The sequence below is a fragment of the Engraulis encrasicolus genome, chromosome 4 (assembly GCF_034702125.1).
Source record: "Engraulis encrasicolus isolate BLACKSEA-1 chromosome 4, IST_EnEncr_1.0, whole genome shotgun sequence".
Classification (NCBI taxonomy): domain Eukaryota; kingdom Metazoa; phylum Chordata; class Actinopteri; order Clupeiformes; family Engraulidae; genus Engraulis; species Engraulis encrasicolus.
The window spans coordinates 10,109,536-10,136,436 of record NC_085860.1 but is presented as its reverse complement, the minus strand read 5'-3'; the positions used below and the strand labels follow the sequence as shown (position 1 = coordinate 10,136,436).

At 41.9% G+C, this 26,901-nt stretch overlaps 1 protein-coding gene across 1 annotated transcript; it reads right to left on the bottom strand.

Annotated features, from left to right (window-relative positions):
* Nucleotides 1-1,044: 1,044 nt before the first annotated feature.
* Nucleotides 1,045-26,478, bottom strand: LOC134447072 (E3 ubiquitin-protein ligase TRIM33-like). The gene is given in 20 exon segments (XM_063196358.1): nt 1,045-1,179; nt 1,453-1,605; nt 5,286-5,360; nt 5,529-5,655; nt 6,335-6,569; nt 6,645-7,170; nt 8,012-8,123; nt 8,251-8,296; nt 8,409-8,484; nt 8,915-9,109; nt 16,883-17,035; nt 17,745-17,965; nt 18,517-18,631; nt 19,444-19,590; nt 19,979-20,093; nt 20,620-20,736; nt 21,146-21,278; nt 23,917-24,073; nt 25,542-25,660; nt 26,178-26,478. Coding segments are annotated over 20 exon segments (3,258 nt in total).
* Between the last annotated feature and the right edge of the window lie 423 nt (nt 26,479-26,901).

Sequence of the window (26,901 nt, the reverse complement as noted above, 5' to 3'; positions counted from 1 at the left end):
TACACCTGCTCTGTTTGTGCCTCATCAGACACATATTGTGTGCTTTTGAAACAATGCTACAAAATAAACAGATGATTGCATTGCATCATGACTATGTCCATGATATGGGGCTCATATCATGTTTATAAAGGACTTCTGTCACCATTAGGCGAACACCTTCAAGTAAAGGGCTACATGTTGTTCTTTGTCACTTACTGTATGAGACATCCTTACCCTGTTTTGCAATATATCCCAGGCACTCTGTCATTTTACTTGACACAGTGGATCATTGTAGATCAGAAAAAAATGCAAATCTAATTAACTGAAAAAACGCAGATCTGGTGAGAGCCAGGTTGCTAACTAAATAACACGAAACATACTGGTAGCTACTGTACATCCTTACAGCAAGACCACTTGGTGCGGTTTTCCTCTTGTTAGAACACACCTTAACTTCAACATCGTCAAGGCAAACGTGAGAGGCAGACCAAGCTCTCCTGCAATTACAGTAGGCTATACTACAGCTGTGTTCTTCCCATGTTTATTTTTTTAAAGGTCTGCTTCATGACACTGTTGTATCCAGTCTCTGTGAGTCTTTGTGTGTTTTCTTCGTCACATATTCACAGACGATCTCCCAAATTGCTGTAGACAGCTCATGGATGTGTTGTAGCATCCAAACCCTGGGCATGGCAGCTCCTCTGCCTTTCATTACGCAATTGAGGAGTCATAATGTCTGATTGCGCTCTCACACAGCATGCTGCAGTGGCACACCTGGACTGGTCAGCTGGCATGCAGGGCAATTTCCCCGTGGCCCGATGGTCCTCAGTTTTTTATAACACGGCAACTTAACCAAAGTAAAAAGCAACTGGGTGCTCATTCCTTTTAGAAATATACAAACTAAAGAAAACTGGAAAGCACTCCTTGTTGTGTACTTTATTGCCCATCAGACGTTTTGGTCTTAACCTTCTTCAGTGTTGGGCAGTGCCCGATAACTAGGTGTGCAGTCCTGTTCAGTGCCATCGCTGAGGGCAGAGTGGTCTGGGCCGCTACTGGGCCACTAGTGGGCCGCTACTGGCCTGAGCTCATATTTGATGTGTCTTCGGGAAACAAGTTTGTCAGCTGCGCCTCAAAGAATTCCTCTAGCTTCATCACTGCTGCCTTAGCATCCGAGTTCATCACTGCTGCCTCAGCATCGGAGTCCGCCTGAAAACAAAGGGAACTGTGATTACTACATGCACCGTTCTCTGTATATACAACAACATGACATTATTGTTGACAAGTGTATGTGTACTTGTATCTATTAGTCCAAACATTTACTCTGTTACTGACGTGATTCATCATCTAAGCTTGTGTTGTGCTTACCTCGGGGACATGTTAATGCTGTAAGCTAGTGAGATCATCTTGTGTTGTCCTTACCTCGGGGACATGTTCATGCTGTGAGATAGTGAGATCATCCATGAGAAGAGGCAAACCTACCTCACAAGCGTTCAAGCGATCCTTGAAGACATCTCTCACATCAGAAATAAACTCCAACGGGCTGTTGTATGGACACATGTCCGTCTGAAGCTTGTTTTTCACTTCTGCAAACTGCATTGGATTTTCAGTTGCATCACACTGCCTGAGACCACTCTGTAATTCGAATAACACAGGTTGAATTATGTGTAGAATATAGGGTAACACTTTATAATAAGTACCCCTTTTTAGGCATTACTTAAGGGTTAGTTAAGCCTTATTTTACCATTAGTTAACCCTTAGTGAATCACGAGTTAATCATTATGTAAGCATTATTTCTCATTTCCTAACTATTATCTACTACCATTAGTAAATGGTTAGTGTGTGCTGATATAACAGTTCGCTAAGCAAAGTTAAGCCTTAAATAAGCCTTATTTTAACAATAGTTAACCCTTAGTAAATAACGAGTTAGTCGTTATGTATGTGTTATTCCTCATTTCTTAACTATTATCTACTACCGTTAGTAAATGGTTAGTGTGTGCTGATGAAACTGTTCGCTAAGCAAAGTTAAACCTTAGTTAAGCCTTATTTTTTAACATTAATTAACCCTTAGTGAATCACGAGTAAGTCGTTATGTATGTGTTATTTCTCATTTCTTAACCATTAACTAATACCGTTAGTAAATGGTTAGTGTGGTGCTGATGTAACTACTACTCACTAAACAAAATTAAGCATTAGTTAACCCTTAGTGAATCACGAGTCAGTCATTATGTATTTCTGTGAAATTATTAAGTACTGTTAATTAATCATTCGTCTATGGTGATTTAACTTTCTGATAAGCATTAGTAAACCATCATTAAAATGTCTGATAACCCACCTTTATTTATGAAAAAAACATGATCTCTTTGTTGTCTCCTACCACCTAACCAGTAACAAGTACTATTAGCATGTATGNTAACGGTTTGTAAACTCTTGCTTTAGCATCAGTGAAGTCTTATTTAAACCCTTTTGTAATGGTTAGTGTGTGATGACGGTAGCATGGCAAACAGTAGGCCTAGGCCTAAGTTGAGGCTCATGTGACTGCCCCTCATGATGTTTCTGAACATTAACAAATGACTTGTTAAGCGTTGCTTGTGCATTATCAAGGAATTACAAACCATTACTTAAGTATATCTGGGGAACTGATCTAAAGTGAAAACCTGTTATGGCTTTACAACACATTAACGAATGACTTGATAAGCATTGCTTATGCATTACCAAGAAGTTTCAACGCAATAATAACGCATATCTGGGGAAGTTTTTAAGTGAAAACCTATCCATACTTTCCAAAACATTAACAAATGACTTGATAAGCAATTGCTTGTGCACTATCAAGGATGTATAACCCATTATTTAAGTATATCTGGGGAACTGAACTAAAGTGAAAACCTTTCCATGCTTTCCATAACGTTTAACAAATGACTTGATAAGCATTGCTTATGCATTACCAAGAAGTCACAACTCATTACTAAACGCATATCTCTGGGGAACTTTTTAAGTGAAAATCTCACCATGCTTTCCAAAACAAATGACTTGATAAGCATTGCTGCTTATGCATTATCAATGATTTATAACCAGTTTTACTTAAGTATATCTGGATAACTTATCTAAAGTGAAAACCTGTTATGGCTTTACAACACATTAACGAATGACTTGATAAGCATTGCTTAAGCATTACCAAGAAGTTTCAACGCATTAGTAACACATATCTGGGGAACTTTTTAAGTGAAAACCTTTCCATGCTTTCCAAAACATTAACAAATGACTTGTTAAGCATTGCTTATGCATTATCAAGGAGTTACAACTCATTAATTAAGGTTATCTGGGGAACTGATCTAAAGTGAAAACCTTTCCATGCTTTACAAAACGTTAACAAGTGACTTGATAAGCATTGCGTAAGCATTATCAAGAAGTTTCAACGCATTAATAACTCATATCTGGGGAACTTTTTCTGTGAAAATCTTTCCATGCTTTCCAAAACATTAACAAATGACTTGATAAACGTTGCTTAAGCATTATCAAGGAGTTACAACTCATTACTTAAGTATATCTGGGGAACTGATACAAAGTGAACACATTTCCATGCTTTCCAAAACGTTAACAATTACTTGATAAGCATTGCTTAGCATTACTAACGCATATCTGGGAACTTTTTCAGTGAAAATCTTTTCCATGCTATCCAAAACATTAACAAATGACTTCATAAGCATTTCTTATGCTTTTTATCAAGGATTTAAAACCCATTAGGCCTACTTAAGTAGGCCTATATCTGGGGAACTTCTCTGAAGTGAAAACCTTTCCATGCTTTCCAAAACATTAACAAATGACTCGATAAGCATTGCTTATGCATTATCAAGGAGTTACAACTCATTACTTAAGTATATCTGGGGAACTGATCTAAAGTGAAAACCTTTCCATGGTTTACAAAACGTTAACAAATGATTTGTTAGGCATTGCTTATGCATTAACAAGAAGTTACAAACTCACTATTGCGCATATCTGGGGAACTTTTAAATCGAAAACCTTTCCATGCTTTCCACAACGTTAACAAATGACTTGTTAAGCATTGCTTACGCATTATCAAGGAGTTACAACTCATTACTTAAGTATATCTGGGGAACTGATCTAAAGTGAAAACCTTTCCATGCTTTACAAAACGTTAACAAATGATTTGTTAGGCATTTCTTATGCATTATCAAGAAGTTACAACTCACTACTTGCACATATCTGGGGAACTTTTAAATTGAAAACCTTTCCATGCTTTTCAAAACGTTAACAAATGACTTGTTAAGCATTGCTTACGCATTATCAAGGAGTTATAACTCATTACTTAAGCATATCTGGGGAACTGATCTAAAGTGAAAACCTTTACATGCTTTACAAAACATTAACAAATGATTTGTTAGGCATTTCTTATGCATTATCAAGAAGTTACACAACTACACTACTTGCGCATATCTGGGGAACTTTTGAAGTGAAAACCTTTCCATGCTTTCCAAAACGTTAACAAATGACTTGTTAAGCATTGCTTATGCATTATCAAGGAGTTACAAAAACTCATTACTTAAGTATATCTGGGGAACTGATCTAAAGTGAAAACCTTTCCAAGCTTTACAAAACGTTAACAAATGATTTGTTAGGCATTGCTTATGCATTAACAAGAAGTTACAACTCACTACTTGCGCATATCTGGGGAACTTTTAAAGTGAAAACCTTTCCATGTTTTCCAAAACGTTAACAAATGACTTGATAAGCATTGCTTATGATGAAATAACACATACATAACGACTTACTCGTGATTCACTAAGGGTTAATTAATGTTAAAAATAAGGCTTAACTAAGGTTTAACTTTGCTTAGCGAACCGTTACATCAGCACACACTAACCATTTACTAATGGTAGTAGATAATAGTTAAGAACTGAGGAATAACACATACATAACGACTAACTCGTTATTTACTAAGGGTTAACTATTGTTAAAATAAGGCTTATTTAAGGCTTAACTTTGCTTAGCGAACTGTTATATCAGCACACACTAACCATTTACTAACGGTAGTAGATAATAGTTAGGAAATGAGAAATAATGCTTACATAATGATTAACTAGTGATTCACTAAGGGTTAACTAATGGTAAAATAAGGCTTAACTAACCCTTAAGTAATGCCTAAAAAGGGGTACTTATTATAAAGTGTTACCGAATATAGTCCTTCACTTCATGTATAGAGCCACATGGGACATAAAGTCCATAAATAAATAAAAACAAATTGTTTTGGGTTCATCATTATTCAAGTTCTGTTCCATTCAGCATAAAAGACTCACAACGGAGTTTGGGGACTTCCAGAGGTGTGTCCTCAATTCACTACAATACATCTGCAGCAGCAGCCGCTCACATTTCTGTATGGGAGACAGAGAACAAAACACACTTGAAGTTTGAGAGTCAGAGTTGTGGTTATCTGTTACAGATAAAAGATTATCGAAGTAAACAATAACCCACTCCCTGCAGTTCCCATAAATTCAACATGAATAAGAATGGCAGGAGTGCAGGAGTACACTCTGACTAACCCTTTTGTCCACAGGTTTCATCATAGCAGATGTCTCCTTCCTCATGGTGATCGGCGTGAGAATTTCACTCTCGTATTCCATCTCTGGTTTGCAGAGGTCTCGACAAAGTGAGCAAAACCACTGACCACTGGGGAAGTAAATGTGATACAACAAGGGGGGTTGAAGAATGTAACACTAATGTGATGTGCTGGGAAGTGAGGAGATCAGAAATTCCTTCTTCATTCACTCAAGAGTCAACACAAAATTTAGTTTCCTTGTAATTAGACAAGACAATTGGCCATATGTAGGCATATCAATGTAATAGTACAGTTAGAAAAAGGACACACTAAATTATTTTAAAAAACTTTAAGGACACCTCTGATGAGTCATGGTTTTCGAAGACAATGAAATGCCTTTCTAGCAGGGCGCTATTGTGAATTGTCAAGACTAAAAAAGTAGGAAATGTTACAATCTCTGCAGCCACAATTAATTATATAACAGTACAGGATGCCTCAATTTAATATCATCTTTTACACAGGCAGCGCCAAAACAGAATTGAATTATGACTCAGCGTATGTTCATTTAAATCACAAACGGACAACTCTAAACAGCATTGATATTTTCATTTCACCATGTGGATAAACCTGCACAGGACATCATTACTGCATATTGATTATTTTGAGCAGTTTTGGTAATAAACAATTAGCAAGCCGAGCAGACAAACTGTAGAGGCTAGCTCAAAGCAATGCTAAGGCCATTCCACAGTGGCTGTGGTTTAAATCCTGGGGGTCTCACAAAACTAGCAAAAAACAAAACATTGCCCTTACCATGGTGTCTTGAGGAGAGGGGGGATGTGACAGGAGTGGTGATACATGTTGGAGCACTTGTCACAACACTGCAGCTCTCCACCAGCCTGGCACACTCGACACCTCTTTCCACCACCACCACCATCCTCCTCCACTGCGGCTCCTCCCTGCTCCAATCCACCACCATCCTCCCCCACCACTCCGCACCGCTCTCCACCGACCTCCTCCTCCTCCACCATGGCTCCTCGCTGCTCCACTGTGTAACTCTCTCCACCACCACCACCACCACCACCATCCTCCTCCTCCACCACTCCTCGCTGCTCCTCCCCACCCTCATGCCCCCCCATAGGGCCCTGCGGTGGCTCTGGGTCCCCGCTGCTTCCACTGGGGTCTTTGGGCACAATCTTAGGCCAGGCCTCTGGCTCTTGTGTGGGGTCGGGGCAACCACCAGGAGAAGAAGTATGCCCAGCGTTACCCTCTGTAGCCTGCTCCTGGCTTTGCTCAACTGCGCCACCCAGAGGTGTGGAGGACAGTTCCTCAGCAGCCTGTTGTGAACTGGAGGTCTGCTTTTCAGACACCTGAACCAGGTCCGTGGGCTGAGCAGTCGTCCTCTCGTGTGTCATCTGTGAGGTCTCCTCTTTAGTCCTCTGGTGGGGGTCTGCTGCACTGTCCTGTGTTGGGTGCTGGGAGACTACAGTTTGGACCCCGGTGCTGTGCTGAGCGCTGTGTTTGGCAGCAGCCTCCTCTGTAGTACGCTGCTGCTGCTGCTGCTGCTGCTGCTGGTTTTGGTCCTCTGTAGTACACCGCTGCCAGCCTTGGTCCTCTGTGCTGTCTGGAAGGCTGGGTCTCATCGCACCCTGCAAGGATACAAGCACACACAACAGGGGCACAAAGGTCAATACACCAGCTGCTTATAGTGAAAAATACACTTATACCTCTTTTCCACTGCCTGTTTTCTGGTTGGCCTACAGCTCGACACAGCGCGACACGGCTAACACTTTTTGCTTTACAATTGAGCTGTGTCGTGCCTATTCGAAAAGCAAGAAGTGTCGGCTGAGTAGTGCTGTGTCGAGCTGTAGGCCTACCAGAAAACTGGCAGTGGAAAAGAGGCATTAGAGAGTCGCTTTAACATCTAGATTACATTTGGTCTCACAGTACTCTAAGTTTGGAATTAACACTGCGTTTTTACTGTGTATATTTCATTCATAACACAACCTAGAAAAGAACATTTATAAATAAGTTAATAAAGTATACAAATAAATAAATAGATAAAACATTTACATTGGAGTAATGCATGGATGTTAATCCTTGGCTGGCATCTCTTCGGCTCATGGAATCTAAATTATCAAAAAGTAAGAAAGGTCTGAAATACGCAAGATTGACACAATATACTATCCTTTGGCTATAAAAAACATTCTGGCCTACTTGGCCTTCTTCAGGGCGTTTAATAATAAGATATCATCTTATCATCAGTGCCTTGGATCTTTCTTACTTTTTGATAGCATGGATGACTGCTGAACACCAAGTGGCTGCTTGTGTAAGTTACTGATGATCATGCCCATGTATACAGTGTATAGGTCCTCCACTATTTTTCTGCTCCTTGTATACTGTTGTACTCTGTACTGATCCAACACTCTGTAAGAAAAGTGTCTGCTAAATGTAATATAGTGTAATGTAACATAATGCACACTGTCTTACATAATTGATGTCCCTCTCGTCAGGCTCATCCTTAATGACGATGACCGGGCCTGGAGACGCGTGCCTCCGGCGCTTAGGAGGCGGGCAAAACTCCTGCGTCCTGATAAGCATCCTGCAGGGGCATCAAGTTAAATATATATACACATGAATCTTTAAATGGGAATTTGCATTGTATATTTATGTTGTGAAAGAACAGAAGGACCAAACAGAATGCATGCAAAGCAGCTGAGGGCTTTTACTTGGTCTCTGTATCAGGGTGTGAGCCAAGGTTCTGGATGCCTGGACCTGAAACAAAAATATATAACATTGTCAAACTCAAATCCAAACCCTAAACTTGGTTTAAAATTTTAAAAAAAGCTTAAAATATGATGGAAAACAGATGTTAACAATCTCTCACCAAGACTTCCTGAATTGAAAGTTGCTTGTGTAAAGCTGGGCCCCCTTGCTAGTGATGTGAATGCCAGGTCATTCCTCTGATGAAGACATCAATAAAACAAAACATTATATTATATTACATTATATTAGGCTCAACAGAACACAACTCAAACACTGAAGAATGAAGTCAAAATCTTGAGGGATTTTTCACGTCTGAACACATACATGGATATCAAGCTGCCATTCACAGTTCAAATCACAGTAAAGCTATAAATAAACATACTATTTTCTGATGGTGTGTGTGTGTGTGTGTGTGTGTGTGTGTGTGTGTGTGTGTGTGTGTGTGTGTGTGTGTGTGTGTGTGTGTGTGTGTGTGTGTGTGTGTGTGTGTGTGTGTGTGTGTGCGTGAGAGAGAGAGAGAGAGGGAATGTAGAGAATGTGTGTTTGTGTGTGCGTGCATGTGTACATGTGTGCACAGCTGCCTGTGTATTTGTGTGTGTATGTTTAAGTCAACCGCTGGCTGTTCACCTGTAGGTGTGTTGAGAAGGGAGAGCTGAGTGTGTCGCCGCTGGGCAGTGGTGCATTGTGGGAGTAGAGCAGCATCCGGCTCTGCACGGCGTCCATGTGTCTTTGCGGACCGCCACCCGGCCCCATATTGCTCTGCACCACCTCCATGTGTCTGGACGGACCACTGGGCCCCATCAGGCCTAGAGCTCTCATGCCCTGCACACATGAAGGATCATATATTAGCCCTACACCACCTCCATGTGTCTGGATGAACCACCCGGCCCCATCAGGCCCACACCTCTCATACCCTGCGAATATTACAACTCAGACCTAGATCTCTCATACCCTGCACACATGAGGAAGAAACCAGCCATTGTATATTAGAACTCTCAGGCCTCTCATACCCTGCACTGCACACATGAGAGAAATCAGCCATCGTACATTAGAACTCTCAGGCCTCTCATACCCTGCACTGCACACATGAGAGAAATCAGCCATCGTACATTAGAACTCTCAGGCCTCTCGTACCCTGCACACATGAAGAACCAGCCATCGTATACTAGAACTCTCAGCTCGGGTCCAGTTCTCTTACACCCTGTAGCAGTAGTTACTGTAATACACTGCACTCTTCCGTGTGGTGCGGATAATAGAAAAACACACAAACGTTTCGGCTGTTGGCTTCGGAAGGCAAGAGCCGAAACGTTTGTCCATTTTTCTGCTGCTATGAAGAAAATAAAAAAGAAGTCCAAAGAAAAGAGCTATCCACCTTTTGCTATCCACCTTTTCAATACTCTTATACCCTGCAGACATGGCGAAGGAACCAGTGACCATATATTAGAACTCTCAGTGCTCATGAGGAACAGGCGTAGAGTAAGGTAGCACAATAATATGTCTTGAGTAATTTATTGTGCGAAACGAGCAATTTAGCATCGAGGCGTCCAAATTAAAGGTGATTTACAGTTCAGGGGAAAGAATGGAGCATGTCCACATTCCACAATATATCTCTCACAATGACAGATGACAGACGACAGAGGTGCAACCATGAGAGGTGCAACCATGAGAGGCGCAACCATGCTGGGCCTATTTTTGTGTTGTTCTCAGATGCTTTCCCCTAGCTTAAATTACTTATTATTATTATTTTTATTTTTATGTTTATTTAATTTGTTTTATTTTATTTTATTATTATTTTTACCTTATGTTTTATCTTAATGTTTTAAATGTTTTTTGACTCTAATTCATTTCCTTCTTTCTTCCCTGTTTCCTTTCATTTACATTTGTTAACTTTGTGAAGCACATTGAGTTGCACCTGTGTATGAAATGCGCTATATAAATAAACTTGCCTTGCCTTGCCTTGCCTTGTTCCTTTTTGTTATTCTGGCTGGCTATGAGGTTAGCTCAGGACAAGGTTATCATTATTATATATTCTGTAATTGTCATATAGTTAAAAGTGATGCAGACATTTCTTTTGTAATGGGGTATTATTAAAAAAATATTAAAGATTACTATTGCATAGATGTTATGGTTGAATTCACATTTGCAGATGTCATTATCCTACTGTGCTATAAACTTCTCCGAAAACCTGTTATGAACCCTGCTCACATTCACAAGCTTTTCTCTCACTTCATCGAGGAACAAAACAACAACACTACTCTTAGAAAGACAGCACACAGCAGATGCAGAAGATGTACTCAAGAGAGGGACCATTCTTGTTAGGGCTGCACCATATCAGAAAAAAATGATACTCGATAACAGCATGCAATACCTCGATAACGGTATTTAAACGATATTTAGAAATATAGCCGAGTGTTTTACTTGTCACTAATTTATTGGTCAGTGTGGGGGGCACGGCTGTGGTCGTGGTGGGGTTCTCGCGCATTTGTTGACATTCAGCTAGTGAGCACAGAAAATGTTTTACTTGTTATCGATAAGTTAGTCATTTTCGCGATACGCATATCGCCAGTCTTGATATCGCTATTTCGATACATTTTGATATATTGTGCAGCCCTAATTCTTGGGTAACAGTGAAGGACCTTTGGAAAAACAATAACTGTTAATAACCAGCAAAATGTTCATCACAGCCATATACAGTATCTGTGGTGATCAGTTGCTGGTGGGTTGCAGGGATAAAAGCCTGTGCAACTCACACCAGTATGCACCCCAGTATCCTTTTCTAACTTTATATCTGTCAAATAACCAAGCACACATCTTGTACTGCACAATGTTCGACCATCCAAACACATTCCCTGATGCATACGTGATGCAATTTGTTTATGGATGATGAGGAAGTGATGCAATGTAGGATGGAGTTTATTGTTTCCAAAATCTAAACACTTGAGTGTAACTGCTGTTTTGTCCTTGAAAACAACCCGAGCTGAAACACAAAATGCACGCTCTTATCTTATGAGGAAGGATAGTTTGAAGAGCTGAAAGGGCCCAGAGTCAAAACCTACTGTAGACTAAACACAGAAGTTTAGCCCAGATGTCCACAGCTCAGCCCTCCACACGCATGCACGCACGCACGCACGCACGCACGCACGCACGCACGCACGCACACACGCACGCACGCACACACGCACACACAGTGCACTCAACAGCACGTGAGACCAGCTGGTCCACTACTGATTTGCAGCAAAGAGAGAGAAGAGAGTGATCCATCCATTCGTCTTTGTTTTGGTAAGGGCTGACTTATGATTCTAACAGATTTTGACGCGTCAGAGCTCAGAGTAGCTGAGACGTGACATCTGTCAGATCCATTTGGGACAGCCTCATCTGCCACCACTGGTCTAAACGCGAACATACACACACACGAGCGCGCACACACACACACACACACACACACACACACACACACACACACACACACACACACACACACACACACACACACACACACACACACACACACACACACAGCCTCGTCTGCCACCAGCCTCGTCTGCCACCACTGGCCTACTGCAATCTAATGTCACTGAATAGGTCAAATTAGATTGCTAAAAATGAAGAGTTCAGATGCAAAAACCCTTAAGTGCCTTTTCAGAAAATAATCTTAATTCATTTTTATTTAATACAAAACTATACAAATTGCATAGTTTTTATTTTATTTATGTAATATAACTATTTATATGTATTATCAAGTACATGAATGTAAACCAGTGATTCTCAAACTTTTTCAAACCAAGGACCACTTTGTCCCCCCAAAAATGTTCAGGGACCACCTGACAACTGAATTGACAGTTGACGGGTGCTATTTCAACACTAATTTTGATGCAGATCACTTACTTTTTATTCACATTTACAAGCCTGTCTTATTGTGGTGAAAATATGACTTCAGACATGTTTGGTTTTGTAATAATGTTACATATATTGTCTCCTGCTAGCTTGTCTTGGAAAAGTAGAAATCCCTTTGCGGACCACCTGAGCTCTGTCGCGGACCACCAGTGGTCCCCGGACCACACTTTGAGAATCACTGATGTAAACCAAACCAACAACGGGGTTCTCTAAAAATATAGAAGTGCAGGTCTTCAGAAATGGAGTTAGGGGGTTTTGCATCTGAACTCTTCAATGTCACATGCTTCATTGTCTCTCTCAATGCCTGGTGGGCCGGTCTAGTCTTAAAAGGCCCGGTCCGAGTTTCATATCACAGTCCAGACCTGAGACTAGCTGCTGGTGGCTGCTGAAGACCCGGAGTGGGACACACACACACACACACACACACACACACACACACACACACACACACACACACACACACACACACACACACACACACACACACACACACACACACACACACACACACACAGGCCATCAGTGCAGAGACCATGTGTGGTCATTACTGTTGTATGCTGCTACTCTCTTTGTTTGTTGATGACAATCAGACATGGTGCAATGAAGGGAAGAGTGCATCTGTGTACTAAAAAAGTGAAGAGGAAAGATAAATACATAGATGCATGACATGACATTCCTTCTTTTGCCCTCGACGCTGTGCTGCTGCTTACGGGGGAAAGGTCACTGACCTTGGCGCTGAGTTGTGGGTGATTTGTAGGACATGAATAATAAGCTCAAAGCAAACTGAGAAATGTGAGACAAGAGAGGTACTCACATGCACATCCCTTAGCAATTTTCTACCGAGGCAAAGGTCACTAAATTTAGAGGTGTTGAGGAACTACTTTAAAAAACTGGTAAATCTGTGGACCTGTCAGACCTTGTTCATTGTCTGTTATGTAACGAAGACCCGCTGTGAATTTTAATACTTCCATTCACCATTGGATGTTAACCCTATAAAACACAGCGTTATAAATTTGTGTTACCAGAATGGCAACGACTGAGTGTAGTGTAAAGGCCCCGTGTTATGTCATAGTATAGTACTATGGTAATTAAACTTGCAATGACTATGACAGCGTGCCTCAGATGGTAGGGCTTCTTCCAGATTTGTTGAATTTGAGCCTTTACAAGACTTATACCAAAAATACTGAATCAGAGCAAGATATCGCAAAACACACCCACTCAATGAAAAAGCGTGTGCTCAAGTTGGGTCTGCTAAGGGGCCGTTGTCCCCTACCTCTTCTTCTCTTTTTGAAGTGTTTGCGCAAGATGTGCGCCACCGCCATCTACAGCGCTAAGGGGACTTCATTGATTCTCAACCTCAGGACTCCGAAGGTCTCCTAACCGAAGGTCTCCTAAAGGGGCGTTCACCCGACATAAAGTGGATACCAGAAAAGAAACAAAATGACGCTTCTTGTTAGATCCACCTTCTTTGCTACAGATGTAGCAAAAAAGGCCCCGTGTTATGTCATAGTATAGTACTAATTAACCTTGCAATGACTATTACAGCGTGCCTCAGATGGTAGGGCTTCTTCCAGATTTGTTGAATTTGAACTTCCAGATTTGAATGAATTAAGATCCACCTTTTTTGCTACTACAGTACATCTGGATGGCCAACTGCAATATGATTACGGTCCACCAGTGGGCGTCGTACCACAGAAGGCACTCATACAGTAGGAAACACTGGACTTCAATGGAGTAACTTGTGGTGTCTGATCGTCCTAATTCCTACCCCTGGATTTCAGTTCAAACCCTGCTGCTGATCAGATCCTGCTGGCACTGCTCTAAATATAAACACATCAGTCCTCCACATCTGGAGCCTAAACTACAGTTTTTCTCGATTGGTTTGGCTAATTTCTCGAAAATGAGATGACATTCTCAAAACAACACGGACAAATCCCCAAACCAACTTGCAATTTCCCACAACAGAATGGCATTTCTCATTGCTTTCATCAAATCTCAAATGCTTTGTACATGTCTCAAATGTTTACATCTCTGCAGATGGCGATGTACAAGTACCCTACAGTTGACACATTGAGCATACATTTAGCTCATTTTCCAAATAAATTGATCTTGCTTATCTAGACCAGTGTTTCCCAACCAGGGGTACGTGTACCACTGGGGGTACGCGAGCACACCTCAGGGGGTACGCGGAAAAATGTAATAATAACAAATATATTGACTGTAGTCACATTGGGATAGAGCAACAGAGCATGAGTGAGGGCGAGGGGGTACATGTCATATGACAAAATGGCTTAGGGGGTACCCAGGACAAAAAAGGTTGGGAAACACTGATCTAAACGAATTAGACAATTCTCAGTCTAATGGTTGCCCTCTCCAAAACATGTCAGCACGATTTCATTGTGTAAGTCATCATATGTAAAGTTGTCTACACAGTTGTCAAAACAGTCAAGGACATAACATTTTAAGAATTTCATTAAACAGTAAATTCATGATGATATTGTAACTTAACTAGTTTGTAGAAAATATTTTTACAACCGTGTACATACTACAGTTTCCTCTGTTATTTGGCCAATTTCTTGACATTTTTTCAAACGACATTCTGTTTTGAATAATTGCTAGATGCTTTGGGATTTCTCCACGTTATTTTGAGAATCTCTGTTTTGAGGAATGAGCCAAACCAATGAGAAACCTGTAATATATGGGCATTACTTTCTGTATGTGAATTTACAGTAAAGAAAGTTATTGATAAATGTCCTTGGCAAATTTGTTTGTGTTGTCAAACTTCAATGGTTTCACTCACTTTTTCATTTTTATACATAGTCGAAATCTGTTAGCTGAACGTAGTCCCATAGTGACAAAACATCTAACCATTTTGACTTGCAGTGCTTACTAGGGGTGGGCAAACATGAAAATCTTTAATCGCATTAACTCAATGACTTTCTGTGATTAATCGTGATTAATCGCATAGCGCGCGAAACCCAAAAAAAATTAAATAAAAATAATAATAAATAAAATAATTAATAAATTAAATAAAAATATTTTATAAATTAAAATTTGCATATGTATTGTGTAGATATGTAGGCCTAATATAATATTTCACAATGGAAATGTAGACTATTTGCAACCTATCAGTCTAAATTATATAGTAGGCTATATGCCTATCCAATGTAGGCCTACTAATGAAACAAATGATTGCATACAATATTACACTAGGGCTAAGCTACTGAAACTGATATATCAGAAACTCAAATTAGGATGGTCTACATGGGCCTACAAGAAGAAGAAAAAAACTTGTCACTTAAAAAAACAGGCAACAGGCAGCCATGCGTCTGTGAGATATGTCCAGCCTTCTCTCACCGTCAAAGACTCCCACCTTCTCTCTTATCTGTCGCTATTATTTAAAGTGTTTCAGCGACTAGAAACTAATTGACTGTCTGTTGGCATTGACAGCAATTACATCTTTCAAAACAATAACGTTGACATGACTAACACTATCTTAAATGCTGACGAGGTTGCCGATGTCGCGAAATCATGTTGATGCAGCCTACTATGCATGCGCACTCAGCGCTATAAACGTTGCGTGAGGAATGTAATATCTCGCGGTCAGCTTTTTGATCAGGGCTTTCAGTAAGTCCGCGTGGCGTTATTGACAGCTGATAGACGCCCAGCCAGACCGCCAGCCAGCATATTTTAACAGTAGACTAGCTTTCATGCTGACCATACAATAACCTTGCGAGCTGCAAAGGCGAGCCACATGCTGCTCGAGCGTTGCGCAAGGAGGACTGTAGAACTGTGTACTGAAAATGTCCATTCAGAAGTTGACGTCCTTCTGTAGGCTATGCCGGTTTTGTTTTGCCTACTTTTCTAGACATTCTTCTTCTCTGTCGGGCGATATTGACCTCAATAGTTAACGCACCGTTAACGCGTTAACGTTGCCCAGCCCTAGTGCTTAGACAATGGCAATGGGACAATGTATTTTGGGGGTAATGATGATATATATGGGGAAGGAATTTAGTTCTGAGTCACGGGTAAACAGTTTTTGGAGTGATATGAGCAAGTGATGAGGATCCATGCTGAACCATCCAGATTATTTTGACAGTAGGACTAAATAAATGCAAATGAGCCAAAGCAATTGAGGAGGATCTATGCCATTGTTATGGTACTGACTATTTATGTGGGAGAAGGTTTAATGCTGATGCAAGAATAAAATGTTTTGGGAGGTATATGACATTTTGCTAGTTATCCGAACTGTTGTGCAGAAGTGTAAGAATGTTTGGCCAAAGGACCCAGTAGTTATACGTAGGAATGTCATCTCAATTTCAAGAAATTAGCCAAACCAATCGAGAAAAACTGTAAGAAGCTGGTTCAGGAGTAAATCATGTAATAAGAACACACAGGACTCCAGGCTCTTCTATAAAATGATTTACCTCTTAACTTATCCTGGTTTACTCCTAAACCAGCTTTTTAGTATAGGCCCCTGAAATACTCCGGTGACTCTCCTTCCTACTTTGGAGTGTGGAGAACACCTTTACTATTTACTACATGAGTAGAACCCACCTGGTTTGGTGATGCAGGGCCCTTCAAGCTGCTGGCACTGGGGCAGAACTGACGAGGGTGGTGGTGAAGATGAGGAGGATGAGGAGCATGAGGAGGAGGAAGAGGAGGAGGAGGCATGAACCCTTTTCCATGTGGAGGCCCAACGGGAGGAGGGTGGAGGGCCTGAGGCTCGGGGGCCCTCTGGGGGAGGCGCATGGTGGGGGGCCGGGGGAGAGGAACACTCTGGCACCAGGGCCAGTGGGGAGGAGGAGGAGCCAGAGGAGGAGGAGGAGGCTGCTGCTGTGCCAGTCTCTCCACCTAGATAGATAGATAGATAGATAGATAGATAGATAGATAGATAGATAGATAGATAGATAGATAGATAGATAGATAGATAGATAGATAGATAGATAGATAGATAGATAGATAGAAAATAAGGAAAATGTGTTTTCACCACCATCAAAACTTCAAAAACAGCAAACATGAAGACATACGAACCAATACACAAAATATGTACACAAGGACATCACAAGGATATCAAGCACCATACATGCACACTCACACACAAATACAACATAAGCACATACTTACACAATAAGCCATACACCCACACCAACAGTCACATGCTATATACACTATACACACTACCAGGAGGAACCATACAGGGTTATTGTGGAAGGTTGTTCAGTGCCATGATGGCAGATGGGACAAAGCTTTTGCTAAAGCCTGCTCGTCGTCATTTGAGCAACCTATACCACAGCAGGATGGAAGCATTGTGAAATGTGAATGAGGAGGGGGAGCAGGGTTGCCAGATGAGACTGATGATTTCCAGCCCAAAACCTGCCTGGAAGCACTAAATCCCGCCCAATTTGAACTAAATTCTATTGATTTCTGTTGCTATAAACTGGCAGAAAAAAGCCTGCCCAAATCCCTTCTTTACCCGCAGACAGTCATCCTAAGCAGCCCAATTGGGCAGGAAACCATCCAATCTGGCAACACTGAGGGTGTGTGTAGCCTGTGGCTGCACCTGCATATGGAGCTGGGCCAGGGTGCTGTGCGGGGGCACTGCTGCTGCTGCTGCTCCTGCTCCTGGGGGGGGAGGATGGTGGTGGGGGCTGCCCGCGAGGTGGCCTGGGGGGTAGGGCTGCCCGGGGTGGTTACCAGGGTGGTTACCGGGGTGGTTGCCGGGGTACAGGCCCTGGAAGCTGTTCAGCTGAGGACTGGGGACGCGCTCCACCATCAAAGACCCTGCGGCAAAATACAGGAAGAAGATTTAATTGGCAAGCTGCAGTGGAAACTGCATATACATTAGCAGGTGAAAATGTTTTCAACAAAAAGCTGCAGCACTATATACGTTTCTGTCACATTGCTTCGAATTCCAATCACCCAATAACTTTCCTTTGCGTGAGACCTACTTTGAAATTGAATTATTATTTGTTGTTTACGTGTCAATGCATTGTTCTGGTTTTGCACGATCTGGAATAATTTCTCTTAATTTGTTGCGATTCACTTCATGTCTTATAAACAAGTGACAACCCATTAGAGACAGCAGCTGTAGTGTACAGTAATGCAATCAGAATGTATTTTGCTCCTTTCTATGAAATCCTCCCATGTGCTGCTTGGGTGCATGGCCGCTGACAGCTTTAGACAGGGCCTGGGACAAAATCATCTAAAATGGCCCCCTTCTCAATACATGCAATGGAATGCGGTCCCAATTCTAGCCCCCTCCCCTGCTTGGGCCCGGGACAACTGACCCCTTTGGCCCCCAATGTCAGTAAGTCTGTCTGTTAACAGCTTACCGAGTTCAACACTGGACGCCCAGTAGGCTGACTGGCACTGGAAGTGGACGATGTTCTGCGGCACGAAGGCCGTACTGCATTTAGTCCTCAGCAGATTCCTGATCTGGAAGAGAATCTGAGACAGACATTGAATGGTGAATGATAATGTCTACATACAATATGACTTCCATTAGATGTTTTTGTGTTTTACAAGCTTGTAGTTGCTTATTCTTAATGTTTATCTGTTTAACAGTAAATGCACCTGATCTTAAATTCCTTATTTTCCCCCCCGGTGATCAATGAAGTTATTCTACTCTACTCTACTGATCTTACTTTTGGCTTGAGTTCAGCAAAGTCCTTCAAAAATAATAATTAATGTAATAATCATTTGAAAATCATCAATCAACAGTGAAGCCTTTTGGGTCAACCTACATCAGTATGCCAACCAGGTGACTAGACATATGGAAGTGTAGCTGAAGTCATACTGCACAGCTCGTCACTCGGGACTCAAACTCAACAACTTTCCAAACACAACCATTGAGCTGCAGCTTTAGGTTTTGGAGGGAAGTTTACTAACTTTTACTAACGTTTAGTCATCAAAATATGTGAGATGGCATCCGTTCCAGAAGCATATAGCTCTAACTCACAACCTGTTCCAGAAGCATATACCTCTAACTCGCCGTTTGCAGTGCAGTAGAGCTCTAACTCACCAGGCGTTTGCAGTGCAGTAGAGCTCTAACTCACCAGGCGTTTGCAGTGCAGTAGAGCTCTAACTCACCAGGCGTTTGCAGTGCAGTAGAGCTCTAACTCACCAGGCGTTTGCAGTGCAGTAGAGCTCTAACTCACCAGGCGTTTGCAGTGCAGTAGAGCGGTAACTCACCAGGCGTTTGCAGTGCAGTAGAGCTCTAACTCACCAGGCGTTTGCAGTGCAGTAGAGCTCTAACTCACCAGGCGTTTGCAGTGCAGTAGAGCGGTGCCCCCGCTGTGTCCCATGGCCCACTTAGTGAAGGTGATCACATGATTTAGATGCCTGGAGAGAGAACTGATGTCCTGCTGCTGTTTCCTCAGACTGCTGCGGTGATCTTTGGTAAGAGACTAGAAGGAGGACATGTACATTATGGACACACACACACACACACACACACACACACACACACACACACACACACACACACACACACACACACACACACACACACACACACACACACACACACACACATTATGGACACACACACACACACACACACACACACACACACACACACACACACACACACACACACACACACACACACACACACACACACACACACACACACACACACACACACACACACGCATGCATGCATATTATGGACACATTCAGAAATACTTAGTAAGAGACTAGAAGGCAGGCATGCATATTATAGACACACATAACTACATGCATATAACTCCTTGCAATTCATTCAAGCATATTGAATCTCAAACCATCTAGTACCTCCAACTGGTTTAACAACATTGTTCCCTTCCTGTTAATCTCTGCAATCAAATTTGTCATCGCACTTTTGATTTCGTTGTGAACCGCTGTGTAGTTCTCCTCAGCCTGCGCAAGCCTAGAAAACATAAAACAGCGAATACATCATACAAAACATGATCTTAGGCCAATGAAATATCAGGTATTTAAGCAGGAGAGGCCGTGGGTTTGTGGAGAGGCCGTGGGTTTGTGTTCAATTCATCACGGGTAAGGGGAGTGAGGCACGACACGAAGCGGAGACACACTTTGCTATAAAAGACAAAGACACACACTTGGCTATAAAAAGACAAAGACACACACTTTGCTATAAAAACTCAGCGAGGGGAGATAAACACAGCAGGAATGAAACGTCCTTGCAATCCCAGTGATAGCCCAACCACAGATGGTGCAAAGATGTGCTCTTCCTGTATTTTCTCACTCTCATTATCAACTTAGAGACGTCGCGTCTAACTTAGATGCACATAGAATCTTCATTTGGAATGGTGTGTGTTTACGCCCGATTGACAACGGATATCAGCCAATCACAATCAAGAACCAGACCACGGAGTGTTGGATGTGGAAATTCATTTACCCACTGAGCCTGTAATAAAGTAATATTTATTTACCCGTTATTTATTAAGTCTGAAACATCCGCGACGTTTCTTCTTTTGTCCTGAAGCTGAAGAATCATCTGCTCCATGTTCTGCTTGTGACTCCTGTAGGCATCTTCTAAAAACTGATAGCTAACAAAAAACAAAATATAATATAATATTATACAATATGCAATACGATCCAATAAAATATATTTTATTTGTCATTGTGACGAGTACAACGAAATTGAACATTCCTTGTTGAAGCAATAGTAATTCATATATATATATATATATATACATATAAATATAGTATATATATATATATATATATATATATATATATATATATATACATATAAATATAATATAACATAATATAATATAATATAATATAATATAATATAATATAATATAATATAATATAATATACAACATTATACAGAGTCTTTAGTAATGCATTATGATTTGGTAATTACCATTGTGTTAACAAATTAATACACCTGTTACATATAACTACAGTGCTGTGACTGGATTGTACTATGTGCAACCAGATATGTACTTGTGGTCTTTGTGTTTCTGGAGCTGGCAGTCTCTGCATGTGGGGCGATCACACGTCTCGCAAAACAATTTCAGGGTCTCCTGTTTGTGGACATCACAGAAGACCGGCTTTGGAGTGGAGATCCTCAGGATTTCTGAAGAACCAGATGATATACAGCACTCAGCAAAAAGCAGGCAGCACATTTAGTAGCTACATGGAACATCTTAACATGGTCACAGCAAAAAGCAGGCAGCACATTTAGTACATGGAACATCTTCACATGGTCACAGCAAAGAGCAGGCAGGCTCAGCACATTTATATAGAATATGTTTACACTGTCACAGTAAAATAAAATCAATTACTGGAAATAAACTGTTTACTAGAATAAACAGTGTTCCTTATTTACTGAATGTTTTTTTTATGCATAGTATGTGTTTTATATGCAACAATGCATAGTAGACCTACCTATCAAATAAACCATTTATTTTTTACCAAGGTGTTTCATGTCTTGAGAAAATGTCTTGTTTATTGGCCAAAAAACCCTCCCTGTTTCTGATAAATCGATTACCTACAATTAGCAGATTATGTTGGTTTATTCCATTTACACGAGCACTTGACTAATTTGATATTTCCAATACCCTTATCATAATTGTCTTATTATGTGCATGTAAATGCATGGGTAGACAAAACCTTTGGGCCTTTTTGGATACGTGTAGAGAATCACAAACAAATGGTCGGTTTACCTTTTTCAAATGGTCATTTAAAAAAACTGCCTCTGATAAATTCGTTGTTGACAGTTTGAACCAGGTTTAATCGGGATATACTGTACAAATTATATAATTAACAACTGCCTCTGATGATTTCAGTGTTGACTAATGGGGATATCGTGAAGGCCCTATACAATAAACAGAATTTAAAACAAACAAACACGTACTCCCTAGGGTCTACAGGAAGCCTTACTTGAGATCACATACTCCCTAGTGTGTATAGGAAGCTTTACTTGAGATCACATACTCCCTACTGTGTATAGGAGGCCTTACTTGCGAGCTGTTCCTGCTGTCTAATGTGGTGGTCCTTATAAAGAAGCCTACACTGCAGGAAACCTTACTTGAGAGCACATACTCGCTAGGGTCAACAGGAAGCCTTACTTGAGATCACATGCTCCCTAGACTAGAGCCTTACTTGAGAGCTGCTCCTGCTGCCTAATGTGGTGGTCCGTGTAAAGAAGCCTACTCATACTCGCTAGGGTCTACCACCAAAACCAAAGAAATGGTGATCGACTTCAGGCGAACCACCCCACCCCTGGTGCCTGTCTCCATTGAGGGGGAGACTGTGGAGACAGTCTCCACATACAAGTACCTGGGTGTTCACCTGGACTCTAAACTGGACTGGTCTGCTAACTCACACGCACTGTACAAGAAAGGACAGAGCAGACTCTACTTTCTGAGAAAGCTGAGATCTTTCAATGTGTGCAACAGACTCCTGCAGATGTTCTACCAGTCTGCCATGGCCAGTGTGCTCTCCTATGCTGTGGCATGCTGGGGTGGCAGCATTAGGAAGAGAGATGCTGGACGGCTTGACAGGCTGGTGAGGAAAGCAGGGTCTGTGGTAGGCACAGAACTGGACGCCCTCACAACCACAGCTGACAAGAGGACACTTAGCAGACTAGACTCTATCCTGGACAACTACAAGCACCCCCTGTCTTCGACAACCAGAGAAGCCTGTTCAGCCACAGACTGCGCGCCATCTCCTGCAAGACAGACAGGCTGCGAAAGTCCTTTGTACCCAGGGCCATCCAGCTATTCAACATTGCACAGAAGGACACACAAAGAGAGATCATCATAGGGGACTGGACTGCATAACAGATCCCTCTCCTGCACACTTTATCTACCTGGGCTCTTTACCCTATGACTCCTCTTTCATTGGAATGCACAGCTGTTTGTGTGTGTGTGTGTGTGTGTGTGTGTGCGTGTGTGTGTGTGTGTGTGTGTGTGTGTGTGTGTGTGTGTGTGTGTGTGTGTGTGTGTGTGTGTGTGTGTGTGTGTGTGTGTGTGGAGAGACACAGTTGACGTGTGTAACCCCTTGGACTACTGATACTCCTGGACACTTTGATGGTAACTTTGTCTTGGCCACCCAGCACAGGTGACACTATGTACACTTTATTTTTGGTGTGTGTGTGTGTGTGTGTGTGTGTGTGTGTGTGTGTGTGTGTGTGTGTGTGTGTGTGTGTGTGTGTGTGTGTGTGTGTGTGTGTGTGTGTGTGTGTGCGTGTGTGTGTGAGAGAGTGTGTGTGTAGTGACACAGGGGGCGACACCCCCCCCCCCATCCTTTTTCCAAGGAATAATATGGACATTGTACTAGGCAGAGAGACTATGGACACTCCTGGACACTTTATGAACACTTTGTCTTGGCTTCTATGTGCCACTTGGCTAAGGCACATGTTAACACTGTGGACTTTTACACTTTATATTTGGTGTGTGTGTTGTGTGTTTGTGTGTGTGTGTGTGTGTGTGTGTGTGTGTGTGTGTGTGTGTGTGTGTGTGTGTGTGTGTGTGTGTGTGGTTGTGTGTGTTAGAGAGAGATGCCTTGGCAAAATGTATGCAACAGTAAGCTATATATGATTATTTTATGTGTAAATATGTGTATTATGTCTTGTGGGTAATGTCTTTATTTATGTGTGTATGCTACTTGGCACCTTAATTTCCCTCTGGGATCAATAAACGATACTCTACTCTACTCTACTCTACTCTACAGGAAGCCTTACTTGAGATCACATACTCCCTAGTGTCTACAGGAAGCCTTACTTGAGAGCTGCTCCTGCTGCCTAATGTGGTGGTCCTTGGTGAACTTGACCCTCTGGTGGGCATCAATGCAGGTGACACACAGGAACTCCACACACTCCTCACAGAAACCGGAGACCACGCTGTTGTCCTCACAACTCATGCACACCTGGAGGAGCATACAAGTGAGCAAGTCAAGAAGGAGGGAAACTACAGTGTATCACTAACTATAATACAATATAATACTATATAATACTAATATAACACTATAATACTATAACATAATACTACTATAATACAAAGTCTTTACATTACATCAGGTTTAGCTCATGCTTTTATCAAAAGCAGCTTACTGTTAAGGATTTTGTCATTTAAAGTGTGTGACGGGCCATTGTGAGGGCCATGCCAGGCTAAAGGGCATGATGAAAGTGTGGAGGAACACACATTGTGTTCAGAACTCTGGCGTCAGGGTGTCTGTGTCTGTGTCTGTACCAGTGACATTTTGGGGACATTATTGTCTCCTGTCAATGGTGCAGACCTTCGTGCACGAGCTGATTTAAATAGACTTTGCGCCAAAAAACACTCTTTATTAGGGGGTAGGCACGCCAGAGCGCAAGTCTCGCTCTATTAAAGGAGACGCGCTCCTTTTCTGTTACAACACACTCGCCGTGTTTTCATTGGGATCGACATGTTAGATTTGCTTTAGGCATTACACATTTATGTGTGGGTAAGGAGATCTGCTTTAGGTAGTTTCCCCTCATTTTTCCTTTCCTTCACTTGTATATATTTTGTATACATTGTTTTCATTTATTCATGAATGTGGTGCATTCGTGTTTATTGTGTTAATTATGATTATTATGTATACTACCGGTATTCATGTAGCCTATGTTTTGTTTTCTATTTTCTTCCTTATAGTAAACCACGGTTTCATCAAGGCCTTTAAACTTGTGTGTGTGTCTCCTTTTTGGGATTATCCGTTTTTGTTCTTGCCGGACAACCTGTGCAGTTTGCTATTTTCCCTGGACCAGCCTATTATACAGTCCTTTTTGGGTGTCATACTTGCACCATTTTTCATACATTACATGGTTAAAGTGTGTAGGAACACACATTTTCACCACAGGTAAAAGGAGGGCGTTGAACCGGCAAACCTCTGATCCAAAGACCAACTTCCTAACCATTAGACTGCCAACTAGCTGCCACACTCCAAAAGCCCTGAGTTTTACATAGGCCTATTCTCTTTCCTGGCATTCAGCATTTGATGAGTTTATGGGTGAATGTATGACTGTGAGTGTAACATTATGTCTTTATTTTTCAAATTTAACAGGCTAGTAAAAAAAAACAAAAAACATTACGGTAGGTTAATGCTAAAATCCATAACCATGAGGTGTGGATCATTGACCTTCGAACCACTCACCCAGGACTGGACTGGCAGTCTGGCATACAGGGGCCAATGCTGCCTTTTTGTTTGTTTGTTTGTTGTTTAACTTAGAGATCTCAATTTAGACGGGACAGCCTATGTGGTCCATCTTAATAGACAGTAGACTGAGCTGATCATAAAATAGAAAAACAGGGGCTGTTCTACGCCAAAAAAAAAATGCCCGGGCCGCTTTTCCAGCCCAGGCCAGCCCTGCACTCACCTGAGCGGGTTTCTCCACTGTGGAACTGGGCAACTCTACTGCATCCCTCAGGAAGAAGTTGTCCATCACGTCCACATCCATGCACTCTTGCTTGCACACTGGACAACGGATCACATTCACTACAAACATAGATGCAGCACATGGGATGCAAAATGTCATTGTCAGTCAGTGTTGACATTAACAATGCATGGTATGCAGAACCCTTATGGGAAGTATACGTACACTGCTCACCTTGGACTCCAGGAAAAAATCAATTTAATGCTGATTGTGACATTTTACAGAGGAAGTACATGATCATCAACCCATGGTGTGTCAAGGTCCTTTCATTGGTGTAAATGGATATGGAACAGCACTGCTTTATGGATGGAAATATTGAGATCCATTGAAAACTAATGAAAACATATTTTGGTGTCTAACAGACAAGTGAATCATCAATCTGCCTGATATGGCATCATCACCTGAGTTATCAACAAGAAGATAATTAGCTAGTGTGATATGCGCACAGCCAAGACGCAAAATGCAGAGAAGGCTACCGTTTAGTGAGCGTGCATAACGCATATGCTGTTAGGCGACGCATGCACATAGAAGCCTCACTAGACGTTGCACCTCGTTAGGTTTATTTGTAAACAAGCTCACGTGACTTCGAGCCTCGGTCGGCGGGCGTCGCTCCTGATTGTGATTGCTGGGGGACGGACAGTGTGCGCCAGGGCAGCGGGACACAGCTCTTGCATAACGAGTGGAGACACGGCAACAGCATGGGCTCCCGCTTGTGGAAATTCTGCTTGCATTCCGCACATGTTTCCAAATAGCTCAGCGCACACACCTGCTTTATCTTGCTGCCGCTTTTCATCCTCACCGTAACGCCCTCGGCTTCATTCTCCGTGCCGAGTCCGACAACATCCCTGCTGGATTCCGTTGTTTCCGAGCTTGCATGCATTGCTGCTGGAAAATACGGAGTGAAATGGGCGACTTAAAAAAACAGACGGGATATTCCAACGGCATGGACGTTTAGGTTCACTGAAGGACAGTCATGGGTGGAATGCAACATCCACCCGTTCTGAAATTTCTAATATAGCCTAACAGAGATAGGCATCACTACACATTTCTTCACTGCCTGTCCGTCTCCGTGATGACATGTCGTGACGTTTTCGATCACTGCATGACCTGCTCTTGTGTTGCTAATTTGTGTCGCTAATAGAACTGTCGATTAACTGCCTTGAACTTAATAGCAGGTAAAGACGCCAATTTGTCTCCAGTCATTGATGCTGCGCGTCCAATTAGTTACCAGGGTTGCAGGCAGTGCATGATGATGGTAGGCTGTATTAGAGAGAGAGGGGCGGAGACTGACTGAATAACGGGA